At 41.8% G+C, this 25071-nt stretch overlaps 1 protein-coding gene across 4 annotated transcripts in view; it reads right to left on the reverse strand.

Moving 5' to 3' along the window:
• Positions 1-25071, reverse strand: part of SESN1 (sestrin 1) — a 136035-nt gene that overhangs the window by 12891 nt on the left and 98073 nt on the right. The window contains exon 1 of one of the 4 annotated variants that reach the window (XM_084624103.1): positions 7111-7314. The exons of the other annotated variants lie outside the window; for them this stretch is intronic. Coding sequence (XP_084480229.1) covers positions 7111-7197 — 87 coding nt within the window. The 5' untranslated portion in view covers positions 7198-7314. Of the gene's footprint in view, positions 1-7110; positions 7315-25071 lie in introns of those variants that run through there. 4 annotated transcript variants of the gene reach the window in all.

Here is a 25071-nt window from a genome sequence, read left to right on the forward strand (position 1 = left end):
TTCCTACTGCAGGTCACAAGGTTCAAAAACATGATACACTTGTCAACTAAATCTGTAATACAATGTGTGTCAGAGTTGGGCTGAATTTATATCCTCAAAAGAATCTTACCCATCAGAGGCCAGCTACTTCTTGTCCTGGCAACCATATACTGATAAATTAAAGAAAGATCTTATATCCAAGTGACAATGAGAAAACAAAAAGGTCTTTATGTAACATTTAATTTAACAGATGTCTCCAAACCTAGCTGCCAACTCATACACAGCAGGAGAAAAAAAAATCTTAGTTTAATTCTTGGACAGCTAAGTTTTAGTCTTTCCCCTTCCCAGAACAATTACAGGAAGAAAGCCTCAAAGTTCTACAACCTGAGACTTATAAGATTACTACTTTATTTTGCCCAATACAGTCTAAAATATATCAGCAAGTCCTGACCTTCAACTTTCTTGTCCCCTCAATATAATGATTATGCTACAGGAAGAAGGTTTAATTAAAAAACAGTTATGTAAGTAAAGAGAGAAAACACCTTCATGGAACATTTTTTAAAAGGCACTATAAGGGAGAGGAAGGATGGCCCTGTGGTTAGGACTTGGGAGACCTGGGTTCAAATCTGCCTGGCACAGACTTCTTGTGTGACTATGGGCCACTTAGTGTCTCTGGGCCTCAGTTCCCAGCTGTAAAATAAAGATAACAGCACCTGCAGGGTGTTTTGAAAATACACACACTAGAGACTGAGGCTCTCAGATACCACACAGGTAACAGTATATAAGTACAGTAGAACCTCAGAGTTGCAAGCATCTCAGAATTGGAGGTTGTTCGTATCTCTGAACAAAAGGTTATGGCTGTTCTTTCAAAAGTTTACAACTGAACATTGATTTAATACAGCTTTGAAACTTTACTATGCAGGAGAAAAATGCTGCTCCCCCCCCCCTTTTTTTTTTAAAGTAGGATACATTTAACACAGTACTGGACTATATTTGCTTTTTTTTTTGTTTGTTTGTTTTTTTTTAAAGAAAAGTCTCTGCTACTGCCTCATTGCATACTTCAGGTTCCTAATGAGGTGTGTGCCTGACTGGTCAGTTTGTAACTCTGGTGTTCGTAATGCTGAGGTTCTACTTTACCTAAGATAGAGAGGTGTTCTTTAGACCTTAAATTGTGTACTTAAAAAAAAAAAAAAATCAGTTTCCATTCTGATATTCATCACCAACTGTGTCTAACTCAGACTTTCCCTGTATCCCATGTTTCAAATACTACACTGACAAGGTAATAATTTCAGTCTCTTACTAACACTTAGAATGATCCCCTTCTCACAAAGGCCTTTCCTGTAGCTCTAACATGTCACTCCATTCTTAGAAGTTTTGCATTAGGCCTCCATTTCCACCACATTGAGTTCAAGTATCTTGTCCTTACCTCTGCAACTGTCTCCCACCCATATTGTCCTCTTTATAGAAATCCCTCCCGATCTAACTGTAAGGTTACTACTTTCTCCTCCTTCAAATCCCCCAAGATGCAATTCTTCTGTGAGAACTTATGATCCCAGGTACTCTAAACTATTTGGGATATGGACCGTGTTTGTTCAGCACCTAGCACAATATGATACCAACCATGACTGGGGCCTTTCGGTGCTTCTGCAGTATAAATAAGCAATAGCAAATCTCTTCATCTGTCATGTCTGCTCCATCTTAAAAGCCGGAATAAAAGAATGTTAACATTGCAAAGTTGAAAGTCACAAAATGCCCAACCTTAGCTTTACCTCATTATGCATTACAATATACTTTTAAATCATACATCACACAGGAGCCTCATCTCACTCTACCTATGAAATTTAAATAGCTCCTGTGACAGTTCTCAGAGTACCTTGGCCTAAGAGTCACCTTGTTACCTCCAGTATGAAGGAGCCTTGCTTGTGCTTAACTGGGTGTCAGCTCCCTGACACCACCAGCCCATTAGCCACTCACACAATCTCCTCTTGCCTATGCCTGCCTTTACTTTGCCTCACAGTTTAACAATATGTGCACCAGAGCCCCAGAATCCCTTTGAAGCATTTCTCCGTAGTGTCCAGCCCCTTATCAACTGAACACTCACAGAAATACCAGGTCTGCTGTCCCCAAGGCAACAGTACACACACCAGCCTGTACAATTCAACTCAGGATCAGCACCTAGCTTAATATCATAGCATTTAGATATATTTATAGAGAAAACAAGAATAAATTTATCATCAAAGATCTAAGACTCAAGTGACAGTAAGAATACAGGAAACAAACAGTTACAGATAAAAAAAAAATAACATGCTTTCTAGAGACTAGACTTAACTGAGCAGGTTAACCTCATGTCTAAAGAAGTTTCTCACCCCGGAAGTCCTCCACACCTTTTTTCAGCCAAGGTTGGCTGAGATCCCATTGTCATGAAGGTAAACACATTGTCTGTTTACTTTCTTTGTGCACGATAAGCGGGTATCTTTGCCTTCTACTTATACCCCAAAGTTTATTGCTCGTACTCAGAGACAGCATAATCACCCCCAGCTACTCTTTCTCTCTCTGTTGGCTTCACATCTCTTCAATAACTTCGTATGTAACTGTGCATCCATTGTGAACAAAATATCTTGTCTGACAGAAATCTTTCATTTCTGCAGTTGACTCATACCTAGACTCTAAGAACATATTTGCAGTATATATACCTAACTCCTTACACAGTATCTGTGCTTACAATTCACAATGATATTCATGACTAGAGTGCCCCTGACTTTCATTTAACACCTCACATGACATTATTTGGTGAACCAGAATGTACATTCCAGAATCAGGACATTCCTGTAACTCTTTTGCCAGTTAGCATTAGAGGGTTCTTGGATCACAACCCCCATTACTATAGTATCTGTGTGTATCACATCTAATGAATGTACCCATTACTTCACAGAAGTGAAGTGCTACTGTCCTGATTTTACAGATGAAAAACTGAGACAGAGAGACTATGCGTACACTGGTGTCCAAGGTACGATTGCAGCATGGCTAGACATACCCACACTTAGCTGCTAAAACTAACAGTATAGCTACAGGGGCATAGGCTGAAGTGCAGGCTAGCAATGTGAGTATGTACCCAGGGTCCCCAGCATATTCATATAGCCCAAACTGAAGTCTGTGCCATTGCATCTACAATGCTATATTTAGCCGTGCTAGCATGGGTAAAGCTAGCATGGGTATGTCTACCCATGCTATAATCACACCTTGGATTGCAGCATAGATGTACTGTAAGTGATTTGCCCAACATCACAGAGAAAGTTTGTGGTGGAGCAAAGACTTGAATCTGGGTGTTTGAAGTCCTTTGCCCGTGCCCTTCCATGGACTCTCTCAGGGCAAGTTTTTCAGCTAGTGGAAATTTGTTTATGCAAATGTATGCTAGCTGAGCATCTGGCCCTCAAAGTGAAAGCTGAATGGTGCACAATTAATGCAGCAGGTGCACAACATTAATTATGTTTCCTAATAACCACTCCTCTCTCATTACACCCTGCCTCATTTAATACCTCTTGTTCAGTACATTTGTTTTAATCATACATCAAAATTCTACATTCACACATGCTTCTTGCAGCTCGCTTTCATTTAAAATGCTGGAAGATATTTATTCAAGCGTTACAAAACTACATATGGCTTTTCAATGCCTCAAAACCGCCAAATCAAGACATTTTTAGGGCAGACTCGAAAGGCACCTCTCCTGCTGAAGAGCTATCTTCCTGACAAGTTTCAGGGTTCTACCCCAAGATCTTGCTGCTTTATTATTAGAGATGTTCCCAAAAGAGTCACAATTGTGTAATACTTGGAGAAAGTATGTATTTCTACTCTCATTAAAACAAAACACATTGCCCCTAGACAAAGGTCAAACATGGGAAATTTCATCCCAAAAGGTTGAAGTTATGAGCAAATGAAACAGGACCTTTAGAATGGGAATGCCTAGACCATCTTAACTTTAGCTATTGCTACAGCACTTGCACTCACTCTATGATATTTTCTCTGATCACTGGTTACCAACTATTAAAGCACTGATGTATTTGCCCTTGTTACCATAAAAATTTCTCTCAAAACTCAGTTATAGTTCTGTCACCAGAGTGATGCACCAGATGGTGTACTGTTATCAATTGTTAATTTGCAATAAACAAATTGGACCTTCATGAGCTGAAAACCGACCACAAACCAGTCTACAGTTTGTTTCCCTGATGTCATGCACAGTCTCTTTACCTTCAGTACAATAACAATGTCAAGTGTTGCAAGTCTGGGAAAGATACATTTGTGTATTTACTAAAACCACTGTAAACAGCAGAACACTTCCGCACAAATTGTAGGCAGAGTGGGAATATAATTTACTTCACTCAACCACATTAGTATTAATATCATCTGATTCTTTGTGTCCTCATGAAGTACCAAATGCCACTGGATACAGACATAACCACCTCAAAAATCACAAGTTCTAAAGAAACAAAGCAGTCTTTAAGAAGAGCCAAATACATTTTATTTGCAAGAGGAATGATTTTGACTAGAATTAAGTTTTGTTGGGATTCACTTTTTATGGAGAATCACCTCATATTGGTATATTTTCATGCCTACATTAAAAATACTCTTAGCATCTTTTCTATTCTTTTAGGGTCAAATTTCCAAAAGCTCCTAAGTGATTTAGGCTCCTAAGTCTGATTTCTCAGAGAGATTTAGGCTTTTACACGCTTTGGAAATGTTATCCCCAGTCCCCTACTTCCCCTTCAAAGATCAGTTCAAACCAATAACTCAATGGTAGTGACACTGAAATGCTATGAATTTGGAACACTTAATTGTTTAGATCTTAACGATAACTACTGCACAGACTGCCACCACAGTACAAGTTATTTTGATTTCCCTGTAACTCCATCAGTGAGCTGATACATTCTTCAATTAAAAGTCAGGCTTTCAATTCTGCTCATTACTATAACTGTAGAATCCCCAACAGTTATCCAGCTGCACCAACAGGCCTTAAAAGCTTTGAAGAATTTGGATTAGATAAGGGACAATACTACTTCTTTAAACACAAGTCAAAAATAAAACCAAAGCTCTTTCTAGACACGGTGGTAGCAGAGCTGGTGGTCCAGGAGTTTTCCTTACTTAGTTCTAAAACCGTCACCCCAACCCAAAAGCCTCCAGAGCGCACTGTGGCATTTTCAGACCCAAACCATAATTAGTATTAAGGTAACATCTGCTGAATCTTTATTTCTTTTCCTCTTCCCATTTTAAAATTTTGACACCAGCTCCTTTGTGCAGGAACAACTAGAGCTATTCCAGAATAAAAGCACTCAGCTTGTTCACACATACAGATTTAAATGATTACAAATCATCATTCTGCTCTCCTACAAACTCTACCAAGTTCAATAGGCCTACTGTACTTGATTTTAATCACCACAAAGAAAGTAAAAGTGTTTTTATTGTATGTTAAAAACAGATCTTAAAATATTATTAGCTCTACAAGTTAGATATGAAGTGGAAAGTTCCTTCTGTCTAAATATTTCAGAATACTTTTAAAATATTACATTTTTCAACACCCACTCAGAATTGCTTAATGTTATCTGCATTGTACAGATGGAGAAATTGAGGCACAAGGAGCATAAGTGATCTGCCCAAAAACATACAGACTCCCAAGTTTCTTGTTCACTTATTATTAATAATAAATAATAATAAAAACATAGTAGTAGTGATTTTTTGGCTCTTCTAGAATTAAATATTAACATACACATCTGGAGATATATCTAAATGAAGTTTTAGCCATGGCACTTCTATTATGCCAGCATACTCTCCCTCTCTAGGAAAAGGCTGGCACAAGTTTATAAGAAGTTGAGTTTGTGTTGGAACTATACCAAGACCACAACTTGTTTCACTTGGTTTCAAACTCACTCAGGTCACAAGTGGCTGGGATTAAAAAGGACCAGTGTCTAAACCTTCTGTGCCATCTCTGTAATATGCATGTTGAAAATATTTTATAAATATGTATTAAGATCACTGGAGCAGCTCCAAAGCAAAACTCGCAACACCAGAGCTTTAAGGAAGGGGAAAAGAGGCTGGGAGGAAGCAGCATGGTTTTGGAAGGCAATAAACAAAGTTTAAATACTATTAAGACTGCAACACAAATAATAAACCACAAAACTTAATTTTGAATATGAAGCACCAAACTTTACCATCATATTTTCTGGACAGTGCTGCTTTATGCCATTAACAGAGTTATTTAAGTTCAGTATCATAATATCTAATACCTAAAGCTACACATGCAAATATGACCCAATTAAGTGTTTTCTTCCCTAGTCTCGAGAGCAGGCCAGAACAATATTATTTACTTAGAATTGACAAGACACAAGACAACAGTCACTGCCCCAAAAAGCTAATAATCTGAGACACATGCAGAGAAGACTGTCACACTGGAATATCCAGAGGAGAAAATTAGTGGTTTTGTTTGTTTATAAAGAGCTCTGAGAAGCATGAATGGACTCTATTCATTCCACCTGTATATTAACTCTGAAGACTAATGACAAATCCGCATCAACAGCCAGTGTGCTTGTATATCACAGAAAAAGGAGATAGAAGAGCCCTATTACATAACCTGGTCAACCTCCCTGTCAATAAAGGATTGTTCCCTACAGTGCATTCCCAGGGATTGGCTTTGGGCACTTTTTAATGACTCAAATGATGGGACTGTCACAACTTCCCTTTGGAAGCCACTCCACAGTGTAAGAGGCGGTTGGTCCTGGTGTTCCAGGCTCTATTTTCCAATTCTGAATGCCTTTTTGTTACACCCAGCCTCCCACCAATTACACACCCCGCCACTAGGGAACAAGCGGACAGGAGCAAGCCGCACACCCCCTGGGCGGCTCTCCCCTCCGGAAGGGCATTCACACCTGGGCTTGGCGGAGAACACGCAGCCCACAAAAGGCAAAGCTAAGCCCACAGGTGAAGCCCAGCTGAGGGGCCGTCCCGGACTCAGGCAGACGTGGCTTTGGTGGCTACCCCAGCAGCTCAGCACAAACAAAACAAAACAAAACAAAACAAGTGACCCCCGTCACCAGACCAGCCTCCCGCCCCGCGCTCTGGCCAGCCCCAGCACCCCACCTTTACCTTGCGACCCCGGCTCGTGCAGTGGTTGCACAGCAGCCCCTGCACTGCGTACGCCTGGTTGTGGCTGGCCGTGGCCGCCAGCCTCATGCCTGCGGGAGGGAAAGCGCGTCTCAGGCGAGGAGCGGGCCCGTCCCTGCACAGCGCGCAGCCAGCTCCCCTCTGCCCAAGGCAGCGGCGAGGCCAAGGCTAAAGCGAAGCGCCCGGAGGCGGGGGGAGCTGCGGAACGGGCACAAACAAGCCGAGCGGAGCCCGCCCCCCTCCCGCCAGCCACCAATGCGCGGGAGGCGGAGGGGCAGGGAGGCGGAGCGAAGCGCGCGCTCCCTGGGTTGGGGCGGAGAGGCCCGGGCGGGAGCTGGGGAAGGGGCTGCAGTTCCACGGGGAATTTGTGCCTTTGCCGCAGGAGCCCTGGCACCCAGCGAGGGTAGCCAGCCGGCCACACGGGACAGCCAGCCGTGCCCCCCTCGAGTCGCAGTCCGCTCCCCTTGTGTCAGGGAGCATGGCCGGGAGAGCCGGGTATGCACAGCAGCAACTGTGAACCCCGGATTTTACAGCTGGGAGCCAAATGTGCCAGAGAAACATTTTCTGACACTACACTGCAAACATCCACTGATGCAACCCTGAGTGTGCTCTTCTTGCGCCTCAGTCCTGGCACTGCACAGAAAAATGTTAGAGCTTCAACTGCCCCTTATTGAGGACACTAGTGGTGACGTCTGTTGAGCCTAGGCAGCTGATTTTAAATTACACAGTAACTATTAACTGCCCAATTCATCCGGCAGATCATTTCAGAGGTCAGCTATTCAGATGCCATCACAATGACTCCTGGGGACACATGAGGTGAGGGAAGGGAGATCCCTCTTCAGCTCCTGCATCCTCTGCTCCTCTCTCTGGCAGAAAAAAACCCACAGTATTTTTGTTTGACAAAAATTATTTTTTTCTAGAAAGTCATGTATTGCTCAATCATCTATCATCTCCATCCATCCTCACTTAAGAGCCTCTACCTGCTTTTTAAAACAAGAAAGTAATTAAGCCTTTTTAACAGCTAGCTCATAGGAGCTTAACATGTAGCAGATACATGTGTGACTTTAAATAAAGTCCTCTAGCAATTTTGCCAGAAAGCTCCTGCCCCAAGACCATAATATCCCTGTGCAAACATGTTTTGCAATCTCATCAGCAAAACACACAATCTTTGTTTGCAGCAGTCTGTATTTCCTTCACCGAACTCCAGTGCTGTTAAATCCCCAGATGCCCCAGTTATCCCCACCCAACTATAGCTTTCTGTTCTGGTTTGGGGTTTTATGCATAGTTGCCAACTTTCACATGGTAAATAAGCACCCTGACTTTCACAATAAGCCAAAAATCAAGCTAATCCCATTTCAAAACAAGGCCAAAACAAGCCAATCCCTAAGAACCCCAACATTCTATGTGACTAGAGCCCCCCAGCATGCAGTCTGGGACTGTGGTGGGCCCGCTGTGCATCCCTGACTCTCTTCCCCCCCTTCCCCTGCTTGCCCCCCTTTGCCCCTGCTTGCTCGGAGCCGATCAAAAAAAAGAAGCAATAAGCTACCAGCCAAACAAGCAACAAGATACAAGCTAAAACTAGCCAACAAGAAACTCACAAGCCAATTAAGGCCAAAAAAAAAAAAAAGAGAGAAGCCCAATTTCTGCGGTTTTTTTCACTTTTGACATGTCTGGTCTTGTGCCATTTTCCAAAAGTAAATACAGCATCTTCAAGTTCAAGGTCCTGGGTAAAATTTGGTTTACTCTTCACATCCATATTAAAAGTGTAAAGCTATGTTCTGTTAATTATTTTACATCTTAAATATTTATTTTAAATCAAAAGTTTCAGGTACCACATACTATCTAAACAAGACGATAATGCCTGATTCTTACCCCAGCTTTGAGAGGAGGTGGTTAGGTTACAACAGCTCAGAACCAAAGAAACTTCCTTAACTAACACGAAAAACAAAGTTTCCAGTCTGGGATTTGGACTGCTATACATCCAGATTACTAGTTCTAACAAGTCTAATTACTGTAAAGGGAATAACATGACCATGAACTTTGAACTTTAATTAAATATAAAACTGAATACTGAAAAACTGTTTATGCTGTTCTTGGAGTGGGTTTATAAATCCTGCGGCCAAATGCAGAAATCATTGAGGCCAGAACATTGTGTGGAATGTGAAAACTTTACCCTGGGCAGTGGCTTTGGACATTTCTAAAGCTGAGCTTTACATTCTTTCTTTCCCTAATGTCATCACCTCTATGGAGTGCAATTACCTCTGAGAAGACAAGGCACATTTTCTACTTTTGAAGATAGAATAGCAGTATACCATTACACTGACTAGAGGTGTGAAGGCGCTTTAGGTCCTTACTCTGTTTCCTGGTACAGAACAGGGATTTAGCTTTCCTAAATGGGCAAGGTCTTTCCAGACTGTTACTGCTCCATACCTACTTGAACATCAGAAAGGGCTTAGATGACAAATGGAAAAGAGAAGCAAGATGGTGAGAGTGGTTATATTTTCAGAGCTAGTTTAAATAAACTAGTAAAGAGACAGTTTAATTCCCACTGCTTCCTTACTTCAGGCCAAAATATAACAAAGGACCAAGGAAGAACTCTCTTGCAACGCCACAGACAAAAACTGGCTTGTGTTCAGAAGGAACTATTCAAAAGAAAATATGCCATCCCTCTGCCATGCACATTGGCCAAACCGGACAGTCTCTATGCAAAAGAATAAAAAACAAATCTGACATCAGGAAGAATAACATTCAAAAACCAGTAGGAGAACACTTCAATCTCCCTAGTCACTCAATAACAGACCTAAAAGTGGCAATCCTTCAACAAAAAAACTTCAAAAACAGACTCCAATGGGAAGCTGCTGAACTGGAATTAATTTGCAAACTGGATACCATCAGATTAGGCCTGAATAAAGACTGGGAGTGGTTGGGTCATTACAGAACCTAAACCTAATTTCCCCAATACTAATTTCTCCCTACTGTTACTCACACCTTCTTGTCAACTGTCTGTAATGGGCCACTCTCATTACCACTTCAAAAGTTATTTTTCCTCCCTTGGTATCCTGCTGTTATTTTGATTTATCTCGTTAGACTGACCTCACACTTGGTAAGGCAACCCCCCATCCTTTCATGTATTTATACCTGCACCTGTATGTTCCACTTCATGCATCTGATGAAGTGGGTTCTAGCCTACGAAAGCTTATGCCCAAATAAATTTGTTAGTCTCTAAGGTGCCACAAGGACTCCTCATAGTTTTTGCTGATACAGACTAACATAGCTAACACTCTGAAATCTGAGATGTAAGACGTTATCCCACTATGAGAAATCTTTGTGGTTTCAAATTAAATGACTATGCCTTCCAACAGAGAGATACATGGTGGGTAAAGGAATGTCTTTTATTGCAATGGTTCTCAATCTGGGGTTCACAGACTATGTCTAAGGGGTCCACAAAAGGTTGTCGTTACGAAAGAACAGTGGTTTTCATCCTGCAGTCCGTGCACCCCTGGAGGTCCACAGACTATGTCTAAGATTTCCAAAGTGGTCTGCACCTCCATTTGAAATTTTTTAGGGGTCTGCAGATGAAAAAAGGTTGAGAACCACTGTTTTATTGGACTAACTTCTGTTGGTAGGCGAGACAAGCTTTAGAGCCACATAAAGCTCTTCTTCAGGTCTGGGAAAGGTACTCTGCAAGCATGTCTACACAGCAGTATAAGCCTGGGCGCAAGCCTAACCCCCTTGCATCCACACACCATTTGTGCTAACCTAGGTCTTGGACCTAGGGTCCCAAAACCCTGCAGGGCTCAAGGGTCCAAGCCCATGTTGAGCTGAGACCTAGGATCCAAGCCCCATTGCTTTCCTGCATGTGTATGGTCCTGGCTTGACTCAGGTCCTGGAAGTCCTCCAGATGTATTCCAGAGTTCCTGGTAGCAGAGGAGCAGCAATGCAGGCAGCCAGCACAGTGGTCAGAAGCACTATTTCTGCCTGGCTGAGCACGCTCCCTGTTCCTGCTCCTCTCACAGCAGCGGCAGCTCCTGCTCTGGCTCCTCCTTACTGCTACACAGAGCTTGGCCAGAGCAGGGAGCAAAGCTGATAGGTGGGAGGCAGCTCCTGGCTGCCAGGATGTTGGGGGTCATCCCTCCCCCAGCTGTGCTGGTCCAGGAGCCCTGCCACTCCTTGCAGGGCAGCCTCTTTGTCCCGTTCTGCTCTCTGTCCCTTGCTCCGACCTAACCACCCCCTCCCACCACTGCCTTCTTTGGGGCTGTGTGTGCAGAGATGTCCAGGCAGCATACATTGTGAGGGTGGTAAGTGGGAGCTAGCCCCCAAACTTCCCCACAGCCTCCTGGGGATCCCTTATCCCTGCCTCCTGGGATGCGGCGGGGGCCCAATTCTCAGATTAGATGGTAGTGCAGTATAAAGCCTTCTCAAATTGCAGTCATTCTATTGAGATGGACACCAAAAGGAGCTAATTATGTAGTTTATGAACTCGTGCTCCTTATGGGCACCTGAGCCCCATCAATAGCACTGTCAGTTAGGAAACAAGATGGGCACAGTAGAGTTTTCCCACAGTGCAACACAGTTGTATGGCTAGACTGTCGACACTGGGGGGGCGGAGCAGGTGCGTACTAGGTACTGTGGGATAGGGTTACTTTGACCTGGGTCTGTACACTGCAGAGTGGATGCCAAAGCACTAGCTTCAAGTATGGGTCAGAAAATCTTTAACATAGAGTTAAAATACAGTGTAAATACTCAATCCAATGGTTCCCTGACATGGGTCAACTGACGAGTCCCACTAATCCGAGGGCAGGCTTACATTGCTGAATAGACATACCCAGAGCGTTAGAACTAAATACAAGAGCGCACAGATAGTTTAGCATAAGTAGTTAGCGTATATTCTAAGGGACAATTCATAGAATCATAGAATATCAGGGTTGGAAGGGACCTCAAAGGTCATCTAGTTCAACCCCCTGCTCAAAGCAGGACCAATCCCCAACTAAATCATCCCAGCCAGGGCTTTGTCAAGCCTGACTTTAAAAACTTCTAAGGAAGGAGATTCCACCACCTCCCTAGGTAACCCATTCCAGTGCTTCACCACCCTTCTAGTGACAAAGTTTTTTCCTAATATCCAACCTAAATCTCCCCCACTGCAACTTGAGACCATTACTCCTCGTTCTGTCATCTGCTACCACTGAGAACAGTCTAGATCCATCCCCCTTTGGAACCGCCTTTCAGATAGTTGAAAGCAGCTATCAAATCCCCCTTCATTCTTCTCTTCTGCAGACTAAACAATCCCAGTTCCCTCAGCCTCTCCTCATAAGTCATGTGTTCCAGTCCCCTAATCATATTTGTTGCCCTCTGCTGGACGTTTTCCAATTTTTCCACATCCTTCTTGTAGTGTGGGGCCCAAAACTGGACACAGTACTCCAAATGAGACCTCACCAATGTCGAATAGACAGGAACGATCATGTCCCTCGATCTGCTGGCAATGCCCCTACTTATACATCCCAAAATGCCACTGGCCTTCTTGACAACAAGGGCACACTGTTGACTCATATCCAGCTTCTCATATCAAACTGCTGCCTAACCATTTGGTCCCTAGTCTGTAGTGGTGCATGGGATTCTTCCGTCCTAAGTGCAGGACTCTGCACTTGTCCTTGTTGAACCTCATCAGATTTCTTTTGGCCCAATCCTCTAATTTGTCTAGGTCCCTCTATATCCTAGTCAAGGTGAAGAGGCCCATTCTTCTATCAGCAGTATTTCTGGTAAAAATATATGCCCCGTTGACAAACCTTGAATGTTATTTAGAAGTTAGGGTTACTTAAGTTTTACTTCTATTTAAAGAATACGTACAATTTCCTTTTGGGTATTTCTAGTACTTTCACTCTTATGAAGACAGTTCTCACAATGAGACTTTTCTTAGCAACAGTTCAAAAAATGTATTATATGAAGGCTATAAAGAGGCAGATCAGATATGAAGTTAAAGATCGTGATCCTGCAACACTTATGCACATAGCTTAACTTTAAGTACCTGTGGTCAGTAGGACTTCTTATGTGCAAAATTAAGCACATATGTAAACATTTGCAAGACTGGGGCCCAAAATCTTAAATTCTTTCCACTGCAAAAAGCTATCCAAGATCAGCAGAGGTCTCACTCTGGAGCACCTGAAATGCTTACTATAGCTAGCGCACCAGATATCAAATTAAAATCTGGAAGGGTTATCAGAAAATTCTCCACCAGGTTCTTTACTACTCTGAGACACCTGATTTCCATTATCTCTATAAAAAATGTTTTAGGAGAGACAGATAATATGTTTTCATATAAAATGGTACAAAACACATCAAACAAGCCTGACCCAAGCATTCAAAAAAATCATGGTGAAATCCTGGCAAAACTCCCATTGACTTCAAAGGCACTGGATTTCATTCCACCAGACAAGCTTCCAAAAATCATGAGATTTTAAAATAATAAATGTTAGGTTCTTTTTATTTGCCTTTTGTTTTTTGAGCCATTGGGGTTCACTTTGTCAAGTTTTCCCTCCAATACCAGAAGCACCAGAAACTAGCTGAGAGCTTGTATATCCCAGAAAATCTCCATGTGAAGTACCAGACAGGTGAAGTTCTGCAACAGCCTCCAGGCAGGGATCAGGAAGGGATTTTTTCCTCTAATGTACTACACGAAGGTTTGGGGTTTGGGTGGGTTTCTTTAGATGTAAGCAGGGTCTGAATGAACTCTCCCCTGACAGCTAGTTGGGGATGGGGAGAGACTTCAGGAACAAACTGTATTTACGTGAACACACCTACTCTGTGTAGGTATCCAGCAGACAGGAGCTGTGTAGCTCCACGTGATCAAATTTGGCTGGTGTTGAGTTACAAATCACTTTAATACTGAGTGCAGGGGTAGTGAAATGTTATCAATGTTATCTTTTTTATTGTATGATTAAAGGGGAGCAGAACTGTGCTAAGTCTGTCCCAATTGAGAGGTCACCCTCAGTTGAAAGAGACTCGCTAAGCCAGGGGCTTGAATGCAAGATCCCTGTGAAAATAATAGGAACGGGGACAGGTGTTCCAGACAGGAGATATGGACTCTCCCTAAGGGAGAGTCCTCGGTCTTGTTTAAACTATTCCTCCCCACTGTTCAAAGATAGAGCTAAATAGGTTCCAATAGCAGTTTCTGTTATGTAAAGTGCTCACGAGAGCTGCAAACACTTGTGGGGCGACAGCGTTTCTGCCCAGCTTGCATCACTAAGAACTGATAATCACTAAGAGTTAGGTGGACTCTCAAGAGACTGATCTGCAGCGGTCACAGCAGAGAGGCAACCGGTGAGTGGAACAAGCGCGCAGCAAGGGGCCAGCAAAAAGGAACAGCGGCTAGCAGGGCAACTAGAGGGAAGGAACAAAGGCAGGCAGGCAGGCAGCCAGCCAGCCAGAGCAAGTGCTCAGATGGCCGAGCAAGCAGAGTGCTTTCTTCCCCATGTGGGAGGTGAACTCACACAGATGCAACTCTGGATCCTCACTGACCAAGGACAACCACAGTGAGTGGGGTATGGTAAGGGAGTAGAGAGGGGCACAGTAAAGGAACTTTTGGTTGTAGAACTCAAGAACCTGAGGTAGAACACACTGCCCCACTCACTCTGGGATGGGTGTCCTGCTCACAGTTTTATGATTAGGAGTCCTGCTTGTGGCATTTTCCCTAATTCATGTCGGGTGACTTCCCTCCTTTCAATAAAAGTTTCTTTTCTACACTCAAACTTTGAGCTTGCAAGTGGGGAAGTATTGCCTCTCAGAAGTGCCCAGAGGTAGTGTGTAATTTCTCCAGGTCACTGGATGGGGGCTCGAGCCAGTTCTATATTGTATTGTTGAACCCATAGATACTGAACCCAGCCCTGGTTGCTGCCAGCTCCACCTGGCAGAAGGGTTACATTTTAATCTCCTTCCTCTGAAGCATCAGGGATACTCCTGGCTGGAAATGGGACAGGGTAGGCTTGAGCTCTGAGATGGCACCAAGCTTTCTCCCTGACAAGTACTTGGGCGACTGGCTGGCTCTTGCTCACATACTCAGGCTCTAAGTGGTTGCCCTATGTGGGGTGGGAAGGATTTTTTCCCCAAAGTCAGATTGGCAGTGACCCTGAGGGGCTTTTGTCTCTCTTCTGCATGGAAGCATGTGTCACCTGCCAGGATTATCTGGGTATATCTCACTTTATCATTTCCCCATCACTGCAGGGGCCTCAAGCACTGGTGTATTTCGGTCCCTCCTATTCTCTGCTTGTGACACGTAACAGTCTAGTCTATTGTGGGCTGTAGTACTTTGATTTCATTTTGGTGGCTCGGTTTAGCATATGGGTGCTGGGTGGTGTTTGTAGTCTGTGATATACAGGAGGTCAAACTAGATGACCTAGTGGTTCCTTCTGGCCTTAGACTCTATAACACTCTAACTCCAAAATAAAAGTATCCACAAGGGGAGTTATGTAATTATAGTGGTATAATTATGCTGGTAAATTTTCCTATGTACACAAGTCCTGAGAAACTCATAATCCTATTACTTCAGGAGATGGGGTGTGAGAAAACCACCAAGTATTTGTGAGATCTGTGATAAAATTGAGTTGGCAGCACTCATCTCTACTATATTAATAAAGAGTTCCTATCACTTATTTCAAATAATTTTTAGCAACAGTTTTGTCACAGATCCAAATGAGAGCTGCCCCCCTTCCTCCTGGACTGCTGTGAGGAAAATTCAAGCCTCTGCCACTCTATATCCCCATAGTGTTTCAAGCTCCTGGAGCTTGAATGGAGCCCAGCCACTGCCCCAATCTCTGGGTCCCTAGGCACACTTTCAGACCTATCTGGCAACCCCCTCAGAGAGTTGGAACCTGCTGTCCAGCCAACTACACCCTCCAGGCCCAGCACTAACCTTACAGACTCCAAGTACTTAAACACACCCCTCTTCACCCAGAAGGTCATACTAGCCAATTTTAAGGTTTTAAAAAAGGTACTATATACTACAGTTAGCACACTTCTTAATAAACACAAATATTGCTGTTAAGAAACAGAAGAATAGTGCAAATTGCATACACAGGAAGAGAATGAAAAATTAAAGTTTACTTTAAAAATCTCAATCAAGTGTGCTCTTTGGGCATAACAGATGTTATTGTAGCATGCCATAATGCTCTACTTTTAGAACACTGATGGCTAAAACAATGGATAAAAATCAGTTTCGATTATAAACATTCTAGACAGTATCAAGTCACTATATGACACTCAGTGGCAAAACTGTTCCCTGTTTCTCATCTACAGAATTGAAACTATACTGTGATGTATGACTAAGGACAAAATCTAGCCACATTGCTTTCACACTTGTTTAGAAAAAAACTGATGTTTTTATTTCTCGTAGAGGTGCAAATGTAAACTGAATCCTTGCTATTTCAGTTTTCCTTGTGGTTTCACAAAGTGCAGAAAAACTAACAAAATATAGGAAGCTTTAGTAGCCTCTAGTTACTAGTATTTTTTAGCCCATTAAAGAGCTTCAAAAATCATGGTCATAATGACAATTTAAGAGGCATGAGTGGTTAAGATTTTAATATTCATATGAGGTAAAATAGTATAAAATTATGAAGACCTGGGGAAAACAATAAAACAATGGACTGTCAAATAAATATTGAATTAGAAAAAGGAATAAGCTGTGCATTTTTAGTTTTGTTTTTAACATGGCACAGTTGTCAAGATCAGGCAACAGACATTGACAGCAATATATAAATACACACACCATGATCTATGATAGTAGGAGGAAGGGAAAGAAGGTAAAACAAAAGCAAGAAAGTCATAGTAAGGGCTTGACCCTGCTAGGTGCTGTGCACTCTGTCCTAGATCCAGAAAAGCATGTGAGTAGTCCTATTGATTTAGCACATCCATAAATACTTTGCCATATTGGGGCCAGAACACTCAGCCACTGTCAAGCCTGATGTCACATATTTTTAAGTTTGTTAAATAGAAAGTGGATTGACATGTCACAATTCGGTGCAGTACAAAAGGGGTGTGATTTATGGGTGAATTGGTGGCAAGTGTACTTTTCACCCTAGCTAGCAAACCTAGTCCAAGGTTAGTAGAGATTGATACGTTTTTCAAGTTCTGATTTATAGATTTTAAACATTTTATTTTAGTAATAGTTAAACCCACAATACTGTAATTTGGACCCAAGATATCTTTAAGGTATCCTTTTAAGCATATCCAGTTCTCAACTTTGAGTGTCCAGACAGACTAACGTTTTACTTTGGCATACAGTAATTTTGTTTGGCGTGCAAATGACATCAGTGCTGAATCTACCTGGGGTAGTAACTGTTTTTAAACAATATCAGAATATGCTTTCAGGCTTTAATAACAAACCTGGAATAAGTAGTTGTGTACAAAAAAATATAGTTAGAATGTTTTCCTCCTAAATGGAAACAATATAAATATATAGTCAAAGGCTTATAAAGTGTGAATTTTATTTTAAGTTTGTAAAATAATAAAGAATATTAACTAAAATGTACAGCTTGGCTGAAAGTTGAAAAACATTGATAATCACAAGTATTTGAAGAATGCCAACACCAAGGAATAGCAAAATTATGTATGTTGGTCTAAGGCGATATATTAGAGTTACATTTATAAAAGCAAACAAAGGAAAAGACAGGGTTAACATCAGGGACAATATTCTAGTAGTGAGGTGCACAGAATGTGCAGTAAATTTCCAAGGAATAATGGTTAGATTATCATATCAAAGCAACATCCACGGTTGCATGTTCTATCTGTGTCTGACTATGAAATTGCAACCATTTCTTTCAGACGTGGACCTTGCTACCACAATTCATGCCTTTGTTATTATCTTAAGACTTCAAGTGGGACTACACCTTGAGCCCAAATTATAAATGGATGAAGAACGTAGTCGCCCTGTTACGGAACAGAAGGTTTTTCAGCTGCAGGTTGAGAATTCTTTGTTCTACGTTGGCTGCTTAATAGTTTCTAGATGCAGTACTGGATTTACCATGGCGCCACTGGAGCAATGGCAAAGGGCCCATGCTCCAAAGGGGACCTGGCCTGGCCCGCTCTTCTCCGCCCCCTGCTCTCTCCTGCAGGGGCAGTGGCAGAAGCTTTTTGATTTAAATCGGATTTTTGAGGAAAAAAACCTATCTAAAGATAGTTTTAATTAAGATACATTATATCTCATCATGGAATAGGGATTATAAATTCTAATTCTATAGTATGAGACAATATATTCATGTAATGTTTAAGAAAAGTTTTGTAAATGAGTTCTAATAGTTCATGGATTAGGGACCCAATTTTATGGGGTTCCAGGGGCTTCTGTATAGATTATTTAGGTTAATCTTTTTATCTACCCAATGGGACTCAGTGCTCAGTCTAGTAGATGCCATCAGAGATGCTCAGTTTTGCAATTCTCAAACTGTAGATTTGTGTCTCCAGAGGTAACATGCTTGTTAACAGCAAAAATGTTTTAAAATAAAATAAAATAAATAAATAGAGGTGAGAAATAACAGACCTCAACCCTATTTGTCCCTCTGCAAATTTGAATACACAGAATCAATCCCTTACCTCTCTTTAAAAGTGCAAAGTTTCAAAAAGTTCAATAGAAAATTGTTGGGGGCGGAATAAATCTGGACAAGGAGAAGAAGTCTGGAGATAAATTTGAGAAGCGAAGGACATATGCTTTTCCATTAAAATATTATGTTTGCTGTTGAAGAAAAAAATCCAGAATACTTAACGTTGTTGTTTTAGTTAAATGAAACAATTTAAATGTCTCTCTGGTGATGTTCTCCTGGCCTTCCAAGAAAATCCTCCAAATATTAATAATTAACCTGTTGAATTGGAGATAGTTCACCTCCCAATGATTTCATAAATACCTGCTTCCATTATCTTTGGTAAATGAAATTTACTGAATACATCATAAAAATCTGTTCTTAACTTTTTGTTTTGGTGAGTTTTACCTACTTTCCCCAGGTTTCTTTCAGGAGAGTGCACAAAGGTTTAAATCCCACTACCCTAAGGGTCCATGTGTCTGCTCTAAGTACATTCAGCAATAACGTCCAGAGTCCTTCTATTGGACCTTATCTCTTAATTATGCCAAGACAAACTACATTAAAATGAAGTTAGAGGTTGAGATTATGTCAGTAATTTAAGGGTAAAACAAGTACAGGTATGTTATAATTATCCCAAAATGGTGCGAGGAGATTGAGTTCTCATGTATCAGACCCTACCAAATTCACAGTCCATTTTGGTCAATTTCACAGTCATAGGATTTTAAAAATCGTAAATTTCATGATTTCAGCTATTTAAATCTGAAATTTCACAGTGTTCTAAGTGTAGGGGTCTTGACCCAAAAAGGAGTTGTGTGGTGGTCACAGGGTTATTGTAGGGGGCATTGTGGTACTGCTACCCTTATTTCTGTGCTGCTGCTGGTGGCGGCGCTGCCTTCAGAGCTGGGCAGCTAGAGAGCAGCAGATCCTGCTGGCCAGGATCCCAGCTCTGAAGGCAGAGCCGCTGCCAGCAGCAGCGCAGAAGTAGTATGGCATAGTATGGTATTGCCATCCTTACTTCTGCACTGCTGCCTGCAGAGCTGGGCCCACAGTCAGCAGCTGCTACTCTCCGGCCACCCAGCTCTGAAGGCAACAGCACAGAAGTAAGGGTGGCACGGTATGGTACTGCCACCCTTACTTCTGTGCTGCTGCTGGCGGGGCACTGCCTTCAAAGCTGGGCGTCTGGCCAACAGCTGCTGCTCTCCAACCACCCAGCTCAGAAGCTCATGCAGACGTAAGGGTGGCAGTACAGCAACCCCCTCCCCCATAACCTTGTGACCGCCCCCCAATTTGAGAAACGCTGGTCTCCCCTGTAAAATCTGTATAGTTAAGGTAAAAGCACACAAGACCATATTTCACAGGGGAGACCATATTTCATGGTCCATGATGCATTTTTCATGGCCGTGAACTTCGTAGGGCCCTACTCGTATACCTTATTATATGGTAGAAGAGGGATAAGTGACAGAAATTAACAAATGAGCCTATGCAACTATGTAGTGGGGACCTAGTGGCAAAGTTTGTTAATGTATACTGGAATGTTCCGGGAATCCTGCATAATGAGCTCTAGGAAACTTTCCTGGGAGTATTCTGCAATCCTCTGCCGAAGGTTCCCTGGCAGAGCTGCCTTGTTTCTTCCCCCACTGTAGGAAACTTTGCCATGTCAACCAGCATTTATTTCTGCAGGGACCAGAGCAGCACGCAGGCGAGCAACATATGGACCCGGTCTGAAGCCGCATGCATGCAGGAGGTGCACCCTTGTATCTTGGGTTACCGTCAGGAGCGAGATATTGGGTTTGATTACCTAGCTTTTGGGAAAGGGTGCCAGTATTTAGAATACTGTCCCTAGGCATGTGTAGTGACCCTCTTTGCAAACCACCCAGACTCTTTGTCCCCTCTTGCCCCATTCCCCCTTCCCTTCCCTCACCCCTGCCGAACTCACCATATTTCGGACTCTTGCCAAGCTGTGTGCTAGCAAAGGGACAGTGAGAAAGAGGGGTGTGTCACTTTTGCGATTCACAACTGTGAGCAAACTCACAATACTGTCTCTGTTCATAGTTTCTTTGGCTTCTGCAGATGTGCCCTTGAAGACCCACTCCTCCACACCAGCGGAGCGCCTCTGTCAGGTAAGGCGGAGAACCAGGAGGAGTAAAGAGAATATGTTTCACAAAGAGCTGCAGTCAACAGATACAGCACATAGTGAAACCAGAGAGTGGAGGGAAACAATCAATAAAAGACTCAGGCTGTATAGCCTGGAAAGGAGGGGCAAGAGCGGATGATAAAGCTGCTGGAGGGCCAGACAGAGGTGCTCAGGTGCCTCACTAAGCTGCAGTCTGAGCACATCCATGCATGACTCTCCCTGCAATCAATACAGAACTTGGTTCCATGCCCTCCCCAAACTCCCCCACTACATTCCTCACATGTTCCCAGTCCCTTGCAGTATCCTGTGCACTCCACCCTTAGGGATTGGTTTCACAACGAAAGCTGGAGTTACACACAGCTGAGAGAGCCATAACTGAGACTGTTCCTCATTACCATGTCCCATTTGACAAAAAAGTTTGTGTTTTGTTCTGTTATTGAACTTTAGTCTTTGAAATAAAATGAGTCTTTATTTGTAGTATACACATTAGTTGGTATTAACATTCAAGCACAGTGGTTATAGGCAGGAATATTTGCTCAGTACAATTAATGCTCAGGAAGTAAGGACTACAGGGGTCATTCAAGGTGGCAAAAAAACATTGTGTGGCCGAACGGATCACATAAATACACATTACTGGGAATAATTGTCAAAATGCTCCTTCAAAGCCTCCCTAATTTGAATAGCCTCCCTGCTGTGCCCCTCTAATTGTCCTGGTATCTGGCTGCTCAAAATCAGCAGCCAGATCTATCTCAATGCTCTACGCTGGGGAAACTTTTCCCTCTTCGCTTTGCAAATGTTATGCAGGGCACAGCAGGCTGCTATGACCACTAGAATATTTTCCTCATTCAGGTCTAACCTGCCAAAAAGGCAGTGCCAGCAACCTTTTAATTGGCCAAAGGCCAATCTTAATTAATTCTTAATTCTTAGTTCTTAATTAAGTTTTCTTTCTTTTCTTTCTCTCAGTTGGTTAGCTAAAGGTAAACAAATGTTTTAGCAGTCGCTCTAATTGACTGTTGCCAGTTTGAATGTAACATTAAATACTGAGGGTGATTAAGCATTGGAACAAACTACCAACAGAAGTGGTGGATTCTCCTTTTCTTAGATATGTTCAAATAAAGACTGGATGCCTTTCTGGAAGATATGCTTTAGTGAAACACAAGTTATTGGGTACAATACAGGAGTAACTGGGTGAAATTACACAGAAGTTCAGATGAGATGTTCTAATGGTCCATTCTGGCCTTAAAACTTGTGAATCTATACATTTTCATACTTAAAATACGTATGGATTTCTGTTAAATGTAACCTTAACTCTGAATGTCCTGGGTTTGTAGTGCTTAGTTTTGGTGACGAAAGCTGACTTTTGTCGACAAAACTGTGTAGTGTTGTCATAAATATAAAGGGAAGGGTAAACACCTTTAAAATCCCTCCTAGCCAGAGGAAAAACCCTTTCACCTGTAAAGGGTTAAGAAGCTAGGATAACCTCGCTGGCACCTGACCACAATGACCAATGAGGAGACAAGATACTTTCAAAGCTGGAGTGGGGAGAAACAAAAGATTCTCTCTGTCTGTGTGTTGTTTTTGCCAGGAACAGAAAAGGAATGGAGTCTTAGAACTTAGTAAATAATCTAGCTAGATATGCATTAGATTCTGTTTTGTTTAAATGGCTGATAAAATAAGCTGTGCTGAATGGAATGTGTATTCCTGTTTTTGTGTCTTTTTGTAACTTAAGGTTTTGCCTAGAGGGATTCTCTATGTTTTGAATCTGATTACCCTGTAAGGTATTTACCATCCTGATTTTACAGAGGTGATTCTTTTACTTTTGCTTCAATTGAAATTCTTCTTTTAAGAACCTGATTGCTTTTTCATTGTTCTTACAATCCAAGGGTTTGGGTCTGTGTTCACCTATGCAAATTGGTGAGGATTTTTATGAAGCCTTCCCCAGGAAAGGGGGTGTAGGGATTTTGGGGGGAAAGACGTTTCCAAGCGGGCTCTTTCCCAGCTATATATTTGTTAGATGCTTGGAGGTGGCAGCAATAAAGTCCAAGGGCAAAAGGTAAAATAGTTTGTACCTTGAGGAAGTTTTAACCTAAGCTGGTAAAAATAAGCTTAGGGGGTTTTCATGCAGGTCCCCAGATCTGTACCCTAGAGTTCAGAGTGGGGAAGGAATCTTGACAAGTGTAGACAAGACCTTAGGCTCAAGGGGTTCCAGAGGACAGGGCATAAGAGAATTCTCTCTGCTCCTGCTACAGTTTTCAGAAGGCTACTTTATCACTGTATATACCGCTCGTCTCAGATTCTGTAAGGAAGAATGACAGGTGCCACAATGCAGTCGGATCTGCTGGGTAAGCACAAGGCCTGGTCTAAGAGCAGAACTACAGAATTCTGCCTCAGGACAGGTAAAGGCACAAAGCCCAACACCTGAGGGGGTGCATTCAGAGACCAAAAAAGAGACAGAGTTGGAGCTAGTCCTGTAACTTTGATGACCACCACAGAAACCTTGTGTGTGTCCATGGCCATGAAGTGGTTGTCTTTTAGTGCCACTGGATCGGTCTCTGTGCTATGTCATGGTCTGAACTCTGACTTACAGGAATCCAGGATGTTGGCTGATGATGTTCCAACATGCAACTTGGTGGTTACTATTTTTGCAATTATTTTGTCCATAATCATAACAATTAAACTCAATATCAAAATAATTGTAACTGTAAGGAAAGAAGAGTATTATTCCACTATTAAGATAATTTGGAACAAAAAAGACTGGGATGCTAAAACTCTCAAAGAGCTCAGTTTTAAAATTAATTTTAACCCTAGTAGATTAACTTGTCAATTTTCAGAAAATTCATTTTGTACTCAAAGAGTAATTGCTATAAATTTGGAGAGGATACACTATATTTTTCACACATGACCAAGAGACTGAATACCTGTTTTAAATTCAAAAAGGGACTCTATGTTAATTACACAAAGTTGCAACTGGTGCCTCTATAATGGCTTCTGAGAATGATTTCCACTCAAGTCTTTCTTTAGCATTTTATTAGTCTGAAATAACCCAAGATGTTCACGGAAGGCATTTACAATACAGCTGTCCCTGAACACTGTTTCTGTCACATACAGTAAATATAATCAATACTTGGTTTTACACTATAGACTGGGCCTTACACCTACTGTCCATTCTTAGAGCCTTATTTGCATTTGAGATGTCAGTTTTATATTTACCCTTAGGCATTATTTTCTTTATAGCCATATCTTCATCCTTAAAGGGCAAATGGACTAACTGCCTTGTCACACAACACCCCTTTTTATTATTCCACCAAAGATAGTCATTCTTCAGTAATTCCTACCTTTACTCAAGATTTCAGTTTTTCACCAAGCATCATTTTACCCAGTTTATCCAAATTTAAAGACCTCCTCCACAACTAAGGAAAAGAATTACTAGACACAAAAAGTACTTTGAAGTTTAATTTATATAGAGTAAGGAGTTGAGATCTGGAGATTATTTATGCTTTGGCAAGGACACAAAAAAAGGATTTATGGCTTCTAAGACTACTATAAGTAGGTGGATTAAAGATGTATTTATGCGGGTTATTCTGAAGAAAGAGCTCCTTGCCAGATTTTTTTTTAATTAAGATACACACCTTCCCCAGAGGTTGATGGAGAGAAACAGTGAGTTACATGCCAAAAAACTTGCTTCTTGGCTGCCTGCTTGTGCCCATCACTAAAAAAAAAAAAAAAAAAAAAAAGGAGATTGCAACACTACAGCTCTAGATTACTAAACTACTGTTGCAGAAAGTTACATTCACAGCTATGTAGTTATATGAAACTGCATGTCACTAGAACAGATATTTATTATTATGGTAGCACCCACAGCTAGATGGTAACTATATGAAGTGAAAGAACATAGTCTCTCCTATGAAAAGCTTACAATTAAAGCTTAGTCACATAAAGCTGGCTTCCAATTTTAAACACAAAAACAAGAGGCATCACAACTGACAAAATATAGTCTTCTAAAAATCTAGCATCTTATGACACTTAAGGTAGTAGCCATCTTGGATTCAGAAGGAGAAGGGACAGGACAAAATTCAGGTCTCTCTTTTTTTTATAAAGTCTTATAAACTCTGTATTCATTAGAATGGGCCTATTTGAACACAAAAATTACTTTTCCACACATGACAGATTAAGACAGATCTGAAACCAAAGGGGAAAAAAAAGAAAATTCTATGTGGATGGCTTCATGCCCCACCCCACATTCTGTTTTGT

This window comes from Lepidochelys olivacea (genome assembly GCF_965140295.1).
Source record: "Lepidochelys olivacea isolate rLepOli2 genome assembly, chromosome: 3".
In the NCBI taxonomy this organism is placed as follows: domain Eukaryota; kingdom Metazoa; phylum Chordata; order Testudines; family Cheloniidae; genus Lepidochelys; species Lepidochelys olivacea.